We start from the raw sequence: 19,831 nt of genomic DNA, 5'->3' as shown, positions 1-19,831 counted from the left end.
CGGTTAGGGTAAATACGTTTCGGTGTGTTTCGTTTACAGCTAGTTTTCTTGTTTTCATACCGTTTAATTCGACCTGCAAAACGGCAAAAACTTTTGCTGTGAGCGGACGAGAATTTGTAGTGCGCGCTTTTGTTTATTTTTTTGTGTTAAACAAATCCAAATATTTCGAAAGCTAAATGAAATTGGTATTTTTTTTACTGTTATTAAATGCACATTTATAGAGTGTAACTGTTTGGCCCAAAACAAACTATAGAAATTGTTATAAAAATATATAGTGCTTAAAAAACAATATATATTCATATATAAATATATATGCCTGTGCCTTATGTCAAGTAAGTACTATACACATGTAGCGGAACTATTGCCCAATTACATGTACATATGCCTGCTCATCCCAATTTGTACATTTTTGCCATTATTTTGAACAGGCTTTAGCTGGTGGGCAATGGGAGAGAGCGAGATGGAGTGATGGCTAGGCAGAGGCGAGGGATTGGCAGAAGAGGCTCTCATCCTGCTCTCGTCTTGTTGTTTGTTCTCTCGTTTTTTGTTATAAATCAATTAGTTGTGCTCAGTTAATAATAGTACATCCATCTATATATATATGTATGTTTATATATGCATTCAGGCCCCTCCCATAGTACAATTAGCTTCAAATTAATGAAAACAAATTATTTGTTTACCGTTAGCCAGGCGTAATAGTCTCAATTTCTTAGTATTCATTCCCCATTAGATTTCCACAGTAAAAACCGTTTAGAATTACGTTCCTTTACCTGTATATGATATCTAGTACTATAAGTATATACATAAATATACATATATACTATTTTATAGCTTTATAAACTGTACTTCATTTAGATTATTTCATATCTGTTTTGTAAGCAGCGTTAGTATTTTGTTTCTTGCTCTTCCCCGAATTGACCTTAAGTTTTTATGCCTCGCTAGCTTCATTGTAAATCCACTTTTATTGATGATCTATGCTAATGCTTATGCATATCAGCTAAAGTATTCCATCAAAGTAATAGAAAAAGCTTTATTACTATTTGCAATTATGATGAAATCTATGCAGCTATATAGCTGTGCAGCTTATCGTTCAATTCTCTGTCATAGAGGCATACGACTCATCTATAACAAAGTAAATTGTCTATTATCTACCCACTGATTATTCGAATATCTGAGGTATATGGCGTATCCATTTACCTTTAATAGTGTCAGCCATCCATTGTAGCAAAGAGTATTGTTTTTTAAGACTATCTCCCGATTATCTTGAGACTATCATTAGTGAATACATCGACTGTTAACTAGAATATTTTCCATCTCGCATTTAAATCTTTATTCATCCATCTATCATAGAGTATAGCCCTTCATCCACTTAGCTGCGTATAAACACGTGCTCATGTAGTAATATTATTTTATTCATCTATCATAGCTATCAATTCAGCTAATTCAGCAATACTCGTTCATCCAATCCTATCCTATCACAAAGTCAAGTCCGATTTACGTCAGACCCAATCGAAATATTCCGATTGTCTCATGTTTTCACTTTTTTAAGATATTTGCCTGATGACAAATCTGTGGCCATTGATAAGAATCAAATTATCGTATCAGCTACTATATGTATACATACATACATACATGTATGTATATAGGTATATATAGGCACGTATTTCAAGCCAATTTGAAGTGGTCATAAATAGCAATCAGTCTTATCGATGTGCTAAAGCTTTGCTAATTATGATGTGCTCCTAAGATTCGACAGAAACTTTTCAGATAGGTCGCATAGGGTATTCAGAAGTTGCTTGAAATCAGAGCTAACCACGTAAACAGGTCTGCAGAGGATTCACTTTTGATGAGGTAATAAATTTATTTCTATTTTTATTTCAAATTTGGTACGCACTTGAGAGTTGGCTGCGTGCGTCACAGCACTCAGAGATACCCTATAAGAGAAAGGAAAGAAAATCAATTAGTACGTAGCTCGTCAAAGTCTAATTGCTAAATAAACTTCTACTTTTCATTTCAAGTTTTTCCCTTTATTGTTTGTTTACATGGAACAGTTTTGCGTAAAATATATCAAATTTCCTAAGACAGATATACACATTGAGCAAAGAGTATACTTGAACTGTATATAAGTTAAGTTATGCCTGATATCTGAAACTCCTATACTCATGTCATGGGGAAAGATCTTAACTTGTAGGATTTGCATGGAAACACAATATATAATAGATACATTAAAGTTTGCAAATTGGGACATCTAGTAATTCTATATATATTTGAAGAAGTTCTATGCAGTTAATACGTAACATATTGTTAAAAAATAATAATAATAATGGCAATATAAAATAATACATATACATAGTATAAAGTATATAAAAAATAGTATACGAAAATTTAAAATAACCAATATGAATTAATATGGAAAATAACTATTTATAAATATAAATATAATAAATCTATAGATAATATAAAATTATTGAAATTAAAATACATAAAATACATATATGTACAGCTGCGAAAAATAAAATAGCACCACTTGCAAACGCAAAGTTTAAGAAGTTCTCCTAGGTGCATTTATCAATGTATTGATCCAATTTTTTCTTGTATATAAGCAGAAAACAATTAATAATCGCAACAAGCAAGAATTATCCCAAAAATATTAATCGTTTTTATATAATTCAAAAAATTCTCAAAAAAGTCGTAAAAATGCCGAAAAAAATAATAGCACCACTAACCCTTTTCGAGTGAAAATCTATATTTTTCGCAGATTTGAATATCTTCAAAAGCACTAATTGATGAGATTTGTTGGTTATATATCTATTTTGATTAAAAAATTTTCAGAATCTGTGAAAATTAAAAAAAAAATGGGTCGTGAAGAGCATTACACCACCGAACAACCCAAACTCATCAAAAAGTTGATTTCGGCTCCAAATTTTCACAGGAAAGTTGGTCATTTGATGGGTTGTTCAAATAAAATGATCCACAATGCATTAATCCATAAAAAAATTAATGAAAAGCGCGGATTGCGTTGAGTTCTGACCCAAAATCATGTCACTCGTCTCATTTACGAGAGTAAAAGGATCCTTTTAAGCCGGCTACTCAACTGAAAAAGGACCTAAACATATCAGCAATGGACCAAACAGTACGGAAATATTTAAGACATCTCGATTTGAACACTTTCCGTTCAAGAAAAGAACCATATTTGAATATAAAACACATTTCCAAACGGATGGCGTTTGCAAGGGAAACACAAAAATTGGTCTACGAAGGAATGAAGAAACATACTTTTGAATAATGAAAGTAAGATGCTAATTTTTAGTGGAAAAGGATCGCGGTCCTACGTGAGACATCCACAGAACTTAGAATTCGGTCCTAGATATACAAAAAAACCCTTAAACATAGCAGATCAAGTGTATTAGTATGAGACTGCTTTTTTGCAAACGCCATCCGTTTGGAAATGTGTTTTATATTCAAATATGGTTCTTTTCTTGAACGGAAAGTGTTCAAATCGAGATGTCTTAAATATTTCCGTACTGTTTGGTCCATTGCTGATATGTTTAGGTCCTTTTTCAGTTGAGTAGCCGGCTTAAAAGGATCCTTTTACTCTCGTAAATGAGACGAGTGACATGATTTTGGGTCAGAACTCAACGCAATCCGCGCTTTTCATTAATTTTTTTATGGATTAATGCATTGTGGATCATTTTATTTGAACAACCCATCAAATGACCAACTTTCCTGTGAAAATTTGGAGCCGAAATCAACTTTTTGATGAGTTTGGGTTGTTCGGTGGTGTAATGCTCTTCACGACCCATTTTTTTTTTAATTTTCACAGATTCTGAAAATTTTTTAATCAAAATAGATATATAACCAACAAATCTCATCAATTAGTGCTTTTGAAGATATTCAAATCTGCGAAAAATATAGATTTTCACTCGAAAAGGGTTAGTGGTGCTATTATTTTTTTCGGCATTTTTACGACTTTTTTGAGAATTTTTTGAATTATATAAAAACGATTAATATTTTTGGGATAATTCTTGCTTGTTGCGATTATTAATTGTTTTCTGCTTATATACAAGAAAAAATTGGATCAATACATTGATAAATGCACCTAGGAGAACTTCTTAAACTTTGCGTTTGCAAGTGGTGCTATTTTATTTTTCGCAACTGTATATGTATACATATCTCAGCAGATAGTGCATATACCCCACTCTTAGCTAGAGCCTGCTGCGAGTCAATATTACAAAAAAAAACAAGTAAGAAAGCTCTAGTCGAGACTGCTCGACTACGAGATCCCCTGAACCCTTGGAGCAAGAGATATTTCAATACTTTTTCGCGACTTTCAGCTTACACAAGAAACACGCACACACACACACACACACACGTACGCACACACAGGTAAACATACACACACACGCATAAAGACACACATACACACACACACGCATACAGACACAAACGCATACACACACACACATACACACACACATACACATACAAGCAACCACGCATAAACACGCATGGGCTGCAGTGTGCGCTTACTATGAGAACTTAATTGTTTAATAACTTTTTTTATGGACGTACGATCTTCATGAAACTTTTAGATTATGATTATAACATGAATATGCATGTAATTGCCAAAGCACAAGTCTCTAGTATTTGAAATACGCTTTTTACAAAAGTGAGGGTGAGGGGGGTGAATTTAGAGGTGGGGGGTAAATTTTAACAAAAACCGAAATTGTATAAATTGCATATAAGCATACATTAAAAATTTGGAGACTCTAGCAATAAAGGTGTAGAAGATATAATTTTATAACTGGGTTTCGATAAGGTTTTTTATCGATAAAAAAGATCGAGATGAGTTATCGATTTTTAATGATAAACTTGATATGCGCGCTGTAATTACGGACATTTTAAAAAAAATTTGAAGTCTCTAGCTCTTATATCTTCTGAAATCGACGCGTTCATACATACGGACAGACGGACAGACGGACAGACGGACAGACAGACGGACAGGGCCAAATCAACTCAGCTCGTCACCCTGATCAAGAATATATATACTTTGTGGGGTCTGCCACGCCTCCTTCTCCCTGTTACATACATTTCAACAAAACCATTATACCCTGATTTCCCATTGAAAATGGGTTCAGGGTATAAAAATATGTCTGCCAATATGGCAAGACAGACGCGGATCGAGCGAATAGCACACGGCCCACGGCTGCTCAACAGGCACTTAACGCCTTCATCGGAAACCCTCCGGCGGGGAGGTGGGAGGCAGGAGCCGTGTGCGGGTTTTCAAGTGGGCAACGGGGAATTTGCTGTCTATTCATTAATTGGGGGCCCGTGACGTGGAGACGCGCTTGTTAAACGAGTCGCAGTTCTAGCTAAGCGTAATCTATTTGGGTATTTAGCAGGCGTCGCTGTAAGTGGGCTAGAAACGGGGCGGAAGGGGCCCGGAAATTTTATCTCGTCTTATTACGGTTATCTGGTTGGGCTCTCGAGAGTGTGTTGCCGTTGTCATATATCTCACATTTACAGGCCGCATAAAACCTAAGACAACGTACCAATCCGCCCCAGACGTGAGTCAACAGAGATTCTGATACAGATACAGATACGATAGCACTTGCGATGTCATCCACGGGCACCGACAGCACCAAGCTGGGCGATGTGGGCCTGATTGAGGTGCAGCTGGACAGCCTCGACTCGAGTCACAATTTCGCCAATTCGAATGGCGGCACACCCAGGACCAAAACGCTGCCGGAGCAACAGCAGCTCCAGCGCCAACAGCAAAAGAATGTATTCAAATCCAAAGTGTTCATCATAGCCGTTAGCTTCTCCTCGGTGCTAATGATTGCCATGTGTATTGGCTTTCTGGTCCATTACGAGTTCTCTGGCGATATTAGCGACATGGAAACGGTCTCCTATTGGCATGTGACCCTACCGAAGGAGCAGCAGGAGTGGTACGATCGCGGTATCAATGAGCTAAAGCTCGCACTCAATCGTGAGCTGAATCGACGGCGAGCCAAGAATGTGATACTCTTTGTGGGCGATGGCATGGGTCCGAATACGGTGACAGCGGCGCGAATCTATGGCTACAAAGAGGAGGGCCTGCTCAGCTGGGAGCGCTTCCCGCACATGGGTCTGCTAAAGACCTATTGTGCAAATAAGCAGGTGCCTGACTCCTTCTCCACGGCCACCGCTCTCTTTGGCGGCGTCAAGGTCAACTATGAGACAGGCGGCGTCGATGCCACGGTGCCGTTGGGCAATTGCAGTGCCTCGCTGCAGGAGACGCATCACGTCCAGAACATCCTCAACTGGGCCCAAGCGGATGGCATGCGCACAGGCTTTGTGACGACGACACGTGTCACGCATGCCACGCCCGCTGCTCTGTACGCCCATGTGCCAGATCGTCGCTGGGAATCGGAGTCAACGATGCCAGCGGAGGCGCAGCAACAGGGCTGCTTGGACATCGCACGCCAGCTGGTGAAGCAGAAAACGGGACAGCAGATCAATGTGAGTAGCCGATGGCCTTGGAAGATTCTTATCCTTATTATGATTTTCCTTAATTGAACTTCTCAATCGTCGCATAGGTTATCATGGGTGGCGGCCGTCAAATGCTTGTCTCGAATGTGAGCGGCACAGACAGTGATCCGCTGGACACGTGGGCGGGCCACTCAACAGATGGACGCAATCTTATACAAGATTGGGCACAACAGAAAGCGGAACAGGGCCAGTCGCATGCGGTGATCCAAAACAACGGCCAGCTTAAGCAATTGGATGCGGCCAACGTGGACTATGTGCTTGGCATCTTTGCCAACGGACATCTCAAGTACGATCACGAACGGGATGGCAGCGATGCAGGCATGCCATCCTTGACAAATATGACACTCAAGGCGCTCGAGGTGCTGGGTAACAGTGATAAGGGATATCTGCTTATTGTGGAGGCCGGCATGATCGATCAGGCGCATCATCGTGGAAATGCGCGCAAGGCTCTCAGCGAAGTCCTGGCCCTAAACGAAGCCGTGCAAGCGGTGCAGACGCATCTGAAAGCAAAGTGAGTGTGACTTTGGGATAAGCAGGTTAAACAATTACTAATATAGAGACATCCACAGGGATCAACTGGACGAGACGCTGCTAATCGTGACAGCCGATCATTCGCACAGCTTGACCATCAATGGGCACCCCGACCGAGGCGCTGATATCTTGGGACTAGCTGGCAATTCAAAGACAGAAGATACACCCTATACAACGCTCACATATGGTACCAGTTATCAAGGCTTTCAGGTGGATCCGGAGCGCATGATGCGACAGGACCCATCACTCAGCGATACGAGAGATTGGGAATACACGCAGCAGGCGGCCATCAATACGAATGAGAATCTACACGGCGGTTCCGATGTGACTATACATGCGCGTGGTAAGTGGGCACTATCTGCGAATATTGAATGTATTAATATTAATATTCATCCTTTCTTTTGCTTTTGTTTGTAGGCGCTATGTCGTATCTGTTTCATGGCGTGCACGAACAAAGTTATGTGGCGCATGTTATTTCCTATGCGCTGCGTATTGGACGCTTCCGTGATAGCACAATCGCCGAGTCCTTGGCGGAGTTGATGCCTTTGTAGCTTAATTGATAGAATAATTTATTCATTTGTTTTCTTCCCCCTATATTACATATTGTGATAAGATGTTTCTGTTTTTTAGTATTAATCATACAACAAATTATATGAACGTTAAAAAATACGAAATAGTGCGTTATTTATTATAGAGATGCCACTCAGCTGTTATGGTGCTGCCAGACATCTCGAGTGAGATTGAAGTTAAAATGCTTTATTTATTCCACTAACCAGTGGTGGTACAATAGAGCTGGAGAACTATCGATAGAGACGGTATTCGATGGTTTTCCCAACGATGGTTTAAACCATCCATACTATCGATGGTTCCATCGAAAAATTTTTCTATGTTAAATTCAAATATATTGCAAATTAAATACATATTTACATACACAATGAATGGTAAGGTTCAACAAAACAGGTTTATTCAGTCCAGTTTTCTTAACAATATACAACAGAGTCTCTTTCACTTGCTTAAGAGAAATTAAAAAAAACTTAGAGATCATTTCATTTTCATTAAATAAAGCCATCATTTTCGACGATCGAAAAAGGATGCGAGCAAGGACGTTCAATCTGCGCCTTCCTGGTCGACGTGGAACTATAATACTCGCTGCGAGGAAAAAATGATTTTAAAACAGTTATACTTTTGGTTTGGTTAAGTGCTCCATCACATTAGATATGTTGCCATTAGTTGTTGAAGGCGAAGGGGAAACAACATCTTTTTCTAAGAATTTACAGAACACATGAAAATCAGACAACAAATAATTTTGCATAAAACAATTTAGTCGACGTAGCGACAAATTTGTCCATATTAAATGAGGAACTGCCAGTATAGAGGAAATAGATTGATTCTGTTCGCTACAATGTTGAATTGAAATAGTTATTTTGTAAATCTAAATACAAATAAAATAAGAAGACAAGATTTCTGACTGCACGTATTAATGCTCCACTCAGATTAAATTGTCGATATATTGACCATCGAGAAATTTCCATCGATGTATCGAAAAACTAAAGCTTCATCGATTATATCGATAGTTCCATCGATGGCTCTCCAGCTCTAATGTACAATCTGCAAAGAATTACGCGTCGACTTCAAGCAAACAAAGTTATTATTTTTTGTTATATTTTGTGTTCCCAGTGGTAGCAAATTATTCGTGATTTATTATTGTGAAACGGTGTTTTATATATTGTGTATTGTGCGACGATCGCACTAAAATTCAAAATAAATTAAATTATTTATTGATTAATTACCGGGTCAGTGAATTCAACGCAATCCAGAAAACATGGCGTTAAAAGTTTTAGTTGGCCAAAGTAAGTGCAATGAACAAACATTCCAATAGAGTTGTTAAAATTGTGTGCTGTTGTGACTAACATACACACACACACACACACACAAACAAACAAACGAAAACTCACAACTGGGTCGACATGTTTGTGATAGCTATGACGCCCCCTTTGAATATAGAGTGATACAGCTAATTATTTACTTATTTATGTACCTGTATAATTAGCATCTGCTGATATGCAAAATATATGTATTTATAAAGGAAAAATTACCATTTATATATTCTTATCAAACGAGGCTGTAACCACAGCCCCAAACCAGCAGCCCCTATCGATTTTTCCAACACAATTTTTGGCACCCACTCAGGAAACAAACACCCAACCCCCCCACATAGGGCATAAAATCAATCAGGTGGCTAGGTACATACGATGCAAACAATTTGTGCAGCAAGTTAAAAAATAATTTGCAGCAAAGGTTTGCACAAATGTTCACACCAATGCAAATATTGCATGCAAATTACTTGCTTCCATAGCTCGCAAATAACAGTTGACACTTTTTCGTTGTCTGCCAATGCCTTTCACTGACACAATCAAAAAGACTTTGACAGAAACTGATGTTGTCGCAACATGCTTAGGTCTGCTCACGCTCTGTTATTATTATTTTCTTGTTATTATTATTTTTGTTGCTGCTGTTACTGGTTGAGTCATCAGGGTTATGAGTAATAGTTATGGGGTTTCGGGAGTGTGTAAATGTAGCTAAACATGACTTTGACATCTTAAACTTACAGCAGTGCTGCCTACTATTGGGTAGCAGCTAAAAAAATAGCTACTTTTAGCGGGAATTCAGGGTATCTACAGCTATGTCAGTTATATCTGATAAGATTACATTGATAAGAAAATTAATGCAAATTAATTTGATTTATGGCAGCTGTTTAGCTTTGTTATCTCTACTAATCGCTACACGTACTGCATATATATATATATATATATATGTGTATATGTGCAGATACATGTATGTGTGCTTATATAAAAGTCAGCTACACTAATCGTACAAGTTGCAAGCCATATTGAAAGCTTGTTAGCTCTAGCCCTTATAGATGAAGGCCTAGCCTCATATCTAAAATAGCCAACACTATTATGCCCACATATAGAAAAGGAAATTAGTCTGAAAAGTTTCTGAGAAGATAAGAGATGAAGCATGGATGCAGGCTAAGTAGCCATGTCCCATACTCTAACTTGCAACAGATTGGATAGATTTTGCAGTATATGTTAAATATATATTTAATGCCTACTGTCTCTGTTCTACTCCTTTGCAGAGATCATGAATGAGGTGGTGAAGTATAAGCCGCCACCACCAAAAAAGGCGGGCGCTCCTGGCGCTGCCAAGGCAGCCGGCGCCGGTGGCATTGAGTGGCGTGTCCTGGTGGTCGATAAGCTGGGCATGCGCATGGTCTCTGCCTGCACCAAGATGCACGAGATTAGCGCCGAGGGCATAACATGTGAGTGCAACAGGCAAAGCCCAGCCCAAGTCAATTATTGTATTTAATCATTTCTTCAACTACCCTCGACAGTGGTTGAGGACATCAACAAGAAGCGAGAGCCGCTGCCGACAATGGATGCCATCTACTTGATAACGCCATCGGACGAATCTGTGAGATCGCTCATACGCGACTTTGAGAATCCGGCGCGTCCGATGTATCGCTATGCGCATGTTTTCTTTACCGAGGGTATGTGTCAGTCGTTCAGCCAGACCATACACTAAAGATAACCGATATATAGCAATTGATTGTCTGGTGAACTAGTATATTATATATACATACATATATTATATCTATTATTTTATTCGTCTCTTTTGATTTTCATTTAATTTATTGATTTCTGTTTTGAAATTTTTCCATGAAATCCCCGTTAATATTATCCACGTGCACCTATGTATATGCAACCTATGACTCTCATATACATATATATATATATATGTATTATGAATGCACATATATTTGTACATTATGTATGTATATATATATATATGTATATTGTGTAGCGATACCACCCCGCATATTCGAAATGCTGCAATCGCACAAAGACATTTGTCGTCGCTATGTGCGCACCTGCAAAGAGATCAATATTGCCTTTTTGGCCTATGAAGCGCAGGTATACTTCTCTCTCACTCTCTCTCTCTCTCTCTCTCTCTCTCTCTATTTCTATCTCTGTTAAATAACCAATTTAACGAAGCATTTAACATTCTCGCTTATCGTTGCTCGTTACACGTTGCAGTGACTTGTCTCTCTCTCGCTCTCTCTGTCTTTTACTACTAATGCAACTGTGCCGTAAATCGTGTTATGTTCTACACGGAAAATATATTTTTAAGCGAATGCTTCTGACAACTAACTGCCAAAACTGGGTCGCATACAAGCCACATACACTGTACAGTATGATCTGCCTAAAACAAACGACTAATTTATCAATTTGTTTTCAAAACTAGATGAAATGAGTAAAGAAGATCGCCTTAGGCAGGCTATACTGTATTTGCTTTATTATTTTGTTGTACATGTCCTAGCCTCTTGTGTTTTATTGTCCACATTTTATGGTTTAATTCATACTCGAAACTCGATCAAATTCAGTTTACTTTTCAGAGCGTAGCACTAAGCAACTATATATCCAAAACATTTATATCTATATATAAAGAAATGAAACATGCATTACACTTACATAATAAATGCCATATATACTATGCATATTTTGTAGCTAAACAATAGATAAAAGTAAACAAAAATTTAGAAGAGAATATCGTAAATTTGAGCTAAATTTGATGTGCGTATAAAAATTATAATTATAGTTTGCCCGGAGGAATTATTTAACGATTTGTGTAAATCGTGCGCTGCAAGAAAGATCAAAACTCTAAAGGAGATTAATATTGCATTTCTACCATATGAATGCCAGGTGCGCTAAACAAAAAAAAAAAACAAAAACAAAAAAAAGAAAAAAAAACAAAACAAAAATCTATAAATAAATGTTATATTAAATGTTAAGCGTGTGCAATATACAAATACTCTATACCGCTCTTTCCAACTCTTAAACTATCTATCTCTCTCCCTCACTTTGTCTCTTGTACATTAGACAAAGTCAAATTTCCCACTATTTAAAGGCATTAAGCAAGAGCATTAACTAAAATTCTAAACCCAACCAATTTAAGCTAAGCTAATAATCTAGCTCTTTCTCTTACTCTCTTTTCTGTATCTCTATCTCTGTTGTACATAAGTGATATCGCTTTATATATAGACATATGCCTTTTGGAAGAGCACTAACTTAAAGTTAAGTCCGAAGTCAAGTCGTAGTTGAGGTGGAACTCTCTTTTGTCTCTCTCTCTCAGTCTATCTATCTATCTCTACCTATCTTGTACATAAGCGCGAGCCATATTTTCGCTTTTTATGAGCAAAAAACATTATTTAGAAACCAAATCTAATTAATCTATTTCTGTCTCTAGCGCTCTCCCTCTCTCTCTCTCTCTCTCTGCCTCTGTCTGACTTGCTCTATCTTGCTCTGCCTACTGCTCAACACTATTCAGTGTATACTTGGGTAAAAGAAGCTCGTTGAGATGTACCGGCTCACTAGCTCTTTTTTATGAAGTGAGCCAACTCACTCATTTGCCTCACTGGCTCACTTGCTGATAGCTCTTGAGTCGTTAGTGATCACAAGCAAAATGAACCAAAATGAGCGATCGAGCCATTCATTTTGGCTCTCTCACTCATGAGCTACCCAAGTCTAATTCAGTGTTCCTTAATGTTTCAGAACATCTATATTTCCCTTCTCTCCCCATCTATCTGCCTAAGCATCTCTGCCTTGTTGTATATGTACCATATGTGTTGTACTTCTATTTGTTGTAATTACTGACAAACCAACTAACCAATACACAAGATCGCTTTCAAACACTGTCTTGGCCAAAGTGGCTCTCTATCTCTCACTCACAATCTCTCTCTCTCTCTCTCTCTATCTGTATGTGTATACGTAGAACTATTCTGAGCGTAAACTCCAAACTTGAATCTCCTTAAGTTTTGTTAAACTTGTTTTGTAGTGTTCAATTTAATGTATGTGAATTGTATACAGAAAAGCAAATCGTGCCTAACCAAACACTCAATATCAACTAATAATAAGCAACTTAACAACAAATCACAATAACTAATAACAATGAACCTAATGCATAAGAAACAAACTTACTCGTCGATCCACTCACAATGTGACTAGGCACGTTTAAGCGGCATTCGTTCGCGTTGTCGCTTACTCGTTATTCGTCATCTTGTGATGCGGCGAGTACAACTCCCAGGGCTAAAAAAAAAATCAATACACAAATGAAAATACCACATATATACCACATATACTAAAAAAGAGAGAAAAAAAAACTATATATATATGTATATATGTTATATATTAATAATCTGTAAATGTAATTGTTTGTCAATTGGTTGCGTGTTCTCTATCTATTTGTCTCGCTCACTCGCTCATTCTGTGTAAATATGTATGTCATTAGCTTTTAAGTACACTCTCGCTCACTCTCTCTCATTTGTCTAACGGTCAGCATGCTGAGCATCGCATGTCGCTCTCTGTCTATATGTGTCTCTTTCGCTCTCGCTTATTCGTGCTATTGTGTTGAACAATGGTAAACAGCAAGCAAATGAATTTATATCTAATTATGCATACTACAAATTATTTCCTAAACTTCATAATGATCAAAAGTTACAGCAATCGATAAATCGATATACTATGAAACTTACATATATCGATTAAATTAACCCTTGTTCTTACAATTCTTATAAAAACTAATTGATCAAAAGCGAATAATGAATCATCGATAAATCTAAATAATTTGATCGATTTCAATACGATAGATGAATATTTAAGCTAAAAAAAAATATGTAAGCTACATACAATATACATGTGCTACAGATTTTTAGCTCTATAGTCATATTTAATTAATATAAATTTAACTTATCGACATTATCGAAAAATGAAAGAAATCGATAAACATTTGCTCGCTGTACTGCACACACCAACACATTTGCACTGAAAATTGTAACGTAACTAAACGAGTATCAGCTTCACGTACATACGCATACATACATAATATAGATTCGATAATAAATTCGATACATTCGTAAGAATTCGCCAAAAAGCTTACAAGTTCGCCCAATTAATAGAGAACTCCTGGGTGTGTGGGTCAATCGAACCGCCTCGGCCTGTTCGCCCTTGTCTTTTCTTTTCGTTTTCTCCTTTGTGTATTCGCCGTAGGTCTTCTCGCTGGATTCGCCGGACACTTTCCAATGTCTGTATTCGCCGGCGTTCGCCTCGATACGCGGCAAGCACATTGAACGGATCGCCGAGCAAATCGCTACGCTGTGCGCCACACTAGGCGAATATCCGAATGTTCGCTATCGCAGCGACTGGGACCGAAATATCGATTTGGCTGCATCGGTGCAGCAGAAGCTGGATGCCTATAAGGCCGACGAGCCAACAATGGGCGAGGGACCGGAGAAGGCGCGCTCCCAGCTGCTGATTCTCGACCGTGGCTTCGACTGTGTGTCGCCGCTGCTGCACGAGTTGACATTGCAGGCGATGGCCTACGACCTGTTGCCCATTGTGAATGATGTGTACCGCTATTGTCCCGGTCCCAACCAGCCGGACAAGGAGGTGCTGCTCGATGAGAACGACGATCTGTGGGTGGAGTTGCGTCATGAGCATATTGCCGTTGTCTCCACACAGGTCACCCAGAACTTGAAGAAGTTCACCGATTCCAAGCGCATGAGCTCCAGTAAGCTTCCGCCTCGCCCCACTCTCTAATTAGTTGGTCAATATATAGCTGATCTTAATCTACTTTATAGCTGATAAATCGTCGATGCGCGATCTCTCGCAAATGATCAAGAAGATGCCGCAGTATCAGAAGGAGCTATCCAAGTATTCCACCCATTTGCATTTGGCTGAGGATTGCATGAAATCGTATCAGAACTATGTCGATAAGCTGTGCCGTGTCGAACAGGATCTGGCCATGGGCACCGATGCCGAAGGCGAGAAGATCAAGGATCATATGCGCAACATTGTACCCATTTTGTTGGATGCGGTGAGCAAAGCCACAAAGAATCACCAAACTCCTTAGCTCTAATTTCGAATCGAATTTCCCATTTTCAGAATGTTTCCAACTACGATAAGGTGCGCATCATTTCGCTCTATGTGATGATCAAGAATGGCATCTCCGAGGAGAATCTGACCAAGCTCTTCACACACGCTCAGTTGTCAACGAAGGATCAGGATATGGTGCGAAATCTCAGCTACCTGGGCATTAATGTTATCGCTGATGTGAGTGGAGTTTAACTGAAATAATGCTCTGGCGATTCCAACAGACTTGATTCGCATTGTTTTACAGTCACGCAAGAAGATCTACTCGGTGCCACGAAAGGAGCGCATCACCGAAAGCACCTACCAAATGTCACGCTGGACACCAGTGATCAAGGACATTATGGAGGATTGCATTGAGGATAAGTTGGATCAGCGTCACTTCCCGTTCTTAGAGGGGCGTGCACAGAATACCAATTATCATGCACCGACTAGCGCTCGCTACGGCCATTGGCATAAGGATAAGGCACAGACGCAGGTTAAGAATGTGCCACGCCTCATCATTTTCATAGTGGGCGGTGTGAGCATGTCGGAGATGAGATGCGCTTACGAGGTGACCAATGCGGTACGTAACTGGGAGGTGATAGTCGGCTCCTCGCATATCCTGTCGCCGGAAATTTTCCTCAGCGATCTGGGCAGCCTCTCCAAGGAGGATTAAGTACAGTGAAGCACATCTCTTAGCCAGATCTGTAATTTGTTATTCGCTATATATCGACACATATATATATTCGTTGACGCGATTGTTCATTTTTCACCATGCAGTAGACATACATTATGTGCACCACACTTAACTAACCAACCCACAAAACGAAAGAACAATACACTGCAAATATATATACACATATATTTATCTATATGCATATATGTGCAGTCGGATATGTAATAGATGCGCGTTTTATGTATTACCACACTATATACCCAAAAGCTCGTTAATTTCAGTACATATATATATATATATATCTGAGAAATCTATAAAATGAACATATAATATGTATCTAGATAATTATTTATTTTTCAACTATATATTTATGTGTGTTCACAATGTTTATTCATTTCTAATAGTTAAATCAAAGGAAACGAAAAGCAACTTAAAACATTTTTTTGACAATTAGTAAAATGTTGTTGCGAAAGTTCAGTTATAAATCCAAAATATATATATATATATAAATATATATTATATAAAGTGTCTTCAAAATTTGCCCACTATTAACGCCTCTAGCTGCATAACAGCAGAATGTTAAGCATATGTTAACAGCAAACTGTTTATTGAATAACGATTTATCGAATTGTAATTGCAATTCGCACAATTTAACAACTACATACATAATTACAACAATACAAAACCACACCAGACAGACAGACAGACAGACACAGCCCTGGCTCAAATACAACGCAAAGCGCGCCGCTGTGGTGAAATTTGTGATTCAATTTTGTATGCGTTGAGGAATACATGAAAAGCTAACATTGAAAAGCAATATTTAAGTTTGCTGTTAAACAATTGTGTATAAAATATATATAATACATGTATATGTATATATAATTATATACATAATATTGAACAATTGAAAGCCAACATTCTGCGCCTTCCACATAAATCCACTACGTGTATTCCGAATCACATGCAAAAACAATTTTAAAAACCAATAAAACATAAGCAAAGAACAATTTTTGAAGAACTACTGTGCAGAAAGCTTTAAATAACAAAATAGATATTTATATACATACATATATAACTGGAACGAAGGCAATGTTAAAAATATATATAAATATATATACATATATACAAATAACTATATATATATATATGTCGGAGATGGCTCGGAGTTATTTTCTCCATGATAAATTTGTATTACAGCAAGCGATATTTATTCTTTTGCTTCGAACGCCGCGAGTCGCGATTGTGTCGTTGTTACTTCAATTCATGTCCTCAGACTGAAAAACCACGAATGGCAGCCAACGCTCGTGCCTCAGTTCACTTTTTCACATCACAACAACAATCACGCCACACTCGTCTCTCTCGGCATCTCTCTCGCTCTCGAGTCTTGTTCTTGGCATAGAATTTATCGCTAACCGTTGATCTATGGTCTATGTAGCGACACAGTCTATGAAGTTTTACAACATCACAAAGAATTGCTACATCATCAACATTTAACTTTCAAGTTGTTATCATAACATACTCCTGTTATGTTAAATTCTCATGTTAATTACATAAATCTCTGACATATATATGAATATAATCATAATAATTCACAATAATCGGATTCTTATTGGCAAAGTAGCGAAGGATTGCATTTACCGTTGTTGCTGACAACAATAACAAATAAATGTAGATATGTGCGTGTGTGAGTGCAATTTCTAACCAAATACACGTTAAGTTATATTTGCAGTCTTTTTTATGGTTTTTTTTCTCTATATATTATTTTAATTATAATAAAGTATTATTGTTTTCTAATTGAATTTTCTTAACCTCTAATATAATTGTTATAAAATAATAAACAATATATAAAAAAAAAGAATTACAATATTTTTGTCTTGTTTTTCAAGGGCAAATTTGCCAAAACAAATTATAAATTAATTATTATAAAATTTCAAATAAAAAGTTCTAAGATCTAGTTAAGTAAGATTTGCAAAAACCCAACTTTCTCTCTACATAACATTTAATACTTATATGAAACAAATATTTACACTTAATTCAAATATATTATATAGATTTATGTATTAGTCTAGTTGGCGCCTCGACACAGCACACGCACACACACACACAGACCTGCAGTTAGTGTGGTGAAATGGAAAGATTTACACACACACGAGCGTACGGTCTCTTTAAGCAAGTTTTGAAGGCATAGCAAGTCTCCATACACGCACACGCACTCACGCCTGGCAAACACTCACACACATGTACTATTGGCGCCCAACACACGAAGATCAAGCCAATCAAGCCCAACCAACCAGGGCTGCGACGTTCGACAATTCGCGCCCACCGCAGCTCAGCAACATCGAGACAGGATCACACTGGCGAATTGTCTGCGACGCTGTGCGTATGTGTGCGGATTGCCAGGCGTGTGATTGCGTGTGCCAGTGTTGAGAAAAAAAAAAACATCTTTATGTGTGTGTGTGTGCTCGTGGTGAGTTTGAGAGACAGGCGCCAAGAAAATGTTCTGAATTCACGTTAAAATGTTTATTGCTTGTGGAAACAAATAAAAATAGCAACAATTGTAGCTAAGTAGAAAATATTTTGAAAGGGCCGTTGTTTATATAAATATATAAAATATATATAATCGTAAGCCAGTATTTAATGTATTATTATAAAATCAAACCTAAACGGGTGTGAGTTGTACGCAATGTGAGATTAAGTTAATACTGTAAATGTCAACAATTCATATTCGAGTGAAAAGTCTAGTTGGATCTAGTAGTTGGAATGTTGTCAAACCCGTTTAGGTTGAAAACAAAAACTCCTTTTTTTAATACGAAATTTATTACAAATATTTAACAAGATATAAGATACAAATACAAATGACGAAGACGAAGAAGAAATTTTCGGAAATTTACATAACATCAAAATTTATATACAAATATTTTAAAAATGAATATGAATAATTATAGATTATACAAATACTTAAGAATTGCTGTCAATTTCTTAAAACGTAATTAACAATTATAAAATTAAATTACTTAACTCGTAGAGAAGATTCAAAATTTATTAATTCAACAAAATAAAGGAGTTTAACTAAAACGAATGAAAATAAAATCGAATCACAAATTTACACCATGCGACGCGCTATGAAAACAAAAAATTTACAACAGATTTTGGATAAAAAAAAATAAAAAAAAAAAAAGAAGATGAAGAGAAACAAATAATTTCATAGCTACAACAAAAAGTTAGTTAATACTATATACTAAACTATAATCACATTCAACTAGAAATCGTTTTAAATGAACTTTAACTATATGCAAACATTCATTCCAAAAAAAAAAAAAAAAAAAAATTAAATCAAATTACAGTCTAATTACAAATTAAACTTCATTATGAAAAAGAAATTATAACAGTGCAACCAATAAAATTATTACTTTGCATTGCAAAGCTAAATTTTTTGTGTCTTATTCCGATTGAAGTACTTACATTTTCCAATTAACATCACTCAAGTTGGATTATGCCCAACTCAAGCGAAGAGAGCGACTGTTAAAATAGTAACTAACTCTCTGACAACATGGGACCAACAAGCCTGTTTGTGCTCACTCAAAATACAAAGCTTCATCGGCGTTCGATCCACTAAGTACGATAAGAGGAAATGAAATACTCTAGCCACATGCATAATAATGAGAGATTTTACTAGTGGTTTGCAACTTAGCTAAATGCCCAAGTACTTTTGATATGCCACTGGCAGCCGTCTCATGTTATAGAACTCATGTTAATGTAAACTGACCAAACGTGGCATATTTGTATACAGAACTTATGCATAATAAATACAAATGTACAAATTTTTTTACATATTTTTCAACTTTATTTTGCGTTTGTTATAAATAACATTATTTTAATGCTTACAATCTTTTCTTATTGTTGCTTATGCTTAAATGTTAAATTAAATATTTGTATATTTATTTAGATATATTAATATATTCATATAAATATACATACATACATATAAATTTTATTTTTTAAAAATTATGTAAATATCGATTGTTGTATATTTATATAAAAGTTCGGGTGTTTCCCCCTCATTTTGGAAAATATTGTGAATTTAAAGCGTTTCATGTTTTTATTCATATTTTTGTTTAGGTTTTAG

At 37.0% G+C, this 19,831-nt stretch overlaps 2 protein-coding genes and 1 long non-coding RNA gene across 5 annotated transcripts; 2 read left to right on the top strand and 1 right to left on the bottom strand.

Moving 5' to 3' along the window:
- The first annotated feature begins 64 nt into the window (after positions 1 to 64).
- Positions 65 to 7,731, top strand: LOC6585123 (alkaline phosphatase). Of its 2 annotated transcripts, XM_002010726.4 has the most exons (5): positions 65 to 332; positions 5,527 to 6,501; positions 6,579 to 7,042; positions 7,101 to 7,405; positions 7,480 to 7,731. In XM_002010726.4, the coding sequence occupies exons 2-5, from the start codon at positions 5,617 to 5,619 to the stop codon at positions 7,611 to 7,613; spliced, it is 1,788 nt and encodes a 595-aa protein (XP_002010762.1). In that variant the 5' UTR covers positions 65 to 332; positions 5,527 to 5,616; the 3' UTR covers positions 7,614 to 7,731. The 2 variants fall into 2 exon arrangements, with proteins under 2 accessions (XP_002010762.1, XP_032588512.1); XM_032732621.2 differs by lacking the exon at positions 65 to 332 and having other exon boundaries at positions 5,182 to 6,501.
- Positions 7,732 to 8,386: 655 nt separating this feature from the next.
- LOC122757912 lies at positions 8,387 to 8,562 on the bottom strand. The gene is made up of 2 exons (XR_006358106.1): positions 8,532 to 8,562; positions 8,387 to 8,459 (listed from the first exon to the last, which is right to left on the bottom strand). It is a non-coding gene; the product is annotated as an uncharacterized LOC122757912 (long non-coding RNA).
- A 104-nt stretch (positions 8,563 to 8,666) lies between these two features.
- Positions 8,667 to 15,930, top strand: LOC6585121 (protein ROP). 2 transcript variants are annotated; one of them, XM_044011568.1, is made up of 8 exons: positions 8,667 to 8,912; positions 10,202 to 10,384; positions 10,457 to 10,612; positions 11,722 to 11,825; positions 14,169 to 14,688; positions 14,759 to 14,994; positions 15,063 to 15,230; positions 15,298 to 15,930. In XM_044011568.1, exons 1-8 carry the CDS (start codon positions 8,885 to 8,887, stop codon positions 15,703 to 15,705), a joined length of 1,803 nt encoding a protein of 600 aa, XP_043867503.1. In that variant the 5' UTR covers positions 8,667 to 8,884; the 3' UTR covers positions 15,706 to 15,930. The 2 variants fall into 2 exon arrangements, with proteins under 2 accessions (XP_043867503.1, XP_043867501.1); XM_044011566.1 differs by lacking the exon at positions 11,722 to 11,825 and adding an exon at positions 10,927 to 11,036.
- The last annotated feature ends 3,901 nt before the right edge of the window (positions 15,931 to 19,831 follow it).

This window comes from Drosophila mojavensis, unplaced genomic scaffold (genome assembly GCF_018153725.1).
Source record: "Drosophila mojavensis isolate 15081-1352.22 unplaced genomic scaffold, ASM1815372v1 contig_136, whole genome shotgun sequence".
Lineage (NCBI taxonomy): Eukaryota > Metazoa > Arthropoda > Insecta > Diptera > Drosophilidae > Drosophila > Drosophila mojavensis.
Note: the sequence above shows the minus strand (reverse complement) of the source record. Positions and strands in the feature narration are given on the sequence as shown.

Excerpts from the sequence above, each read along its gene's own strand:
- LOC6585121 (XM_044011566.1), top strand. The coding sequence starts at position 8,885 with ATGGCGTTAAAAGTTTTAGTTGGCCAAA. Across the intron at positions 8,913-10,201 it reads AAAAGTTTTAGTTGGCCAAA|AGATCATGAATGAGGTGGTG; the intron begins GTAAGTGCAATG and ends ACTCCTTTGCAG. Across the intron at positions 15,231-15,297 it reads GCATTAATGTTATCGCTGAT|TCACGCAAGAAGATCTACTC; the intron begins GTGAGTGGAGTT and ends ATTGTTTTACAG.
- LOC6585123 (XM_002010726.4), top strand. The coding sequence starts at position 5,617 with ATGTCATCCACGGGCACCGACAGCACCAAGCTGGGCGATGTGGGCCTG. Across the intron at positions 7,043-7,100 it reads CAGACGCATCTGAAAGCAAA|GGATCAACTGGACGAGACGC; the intron begins GTGAGTGTGACT and ends AGACATCCACAG. Across the intron at positions 7,406-7,479 it reads TGTGACTATACATGCGCGTG|GCGCTATGTCGTATCTGTTT; the intron begins GTAAGTGGGCAC and ends TTTTGTTTGTAG.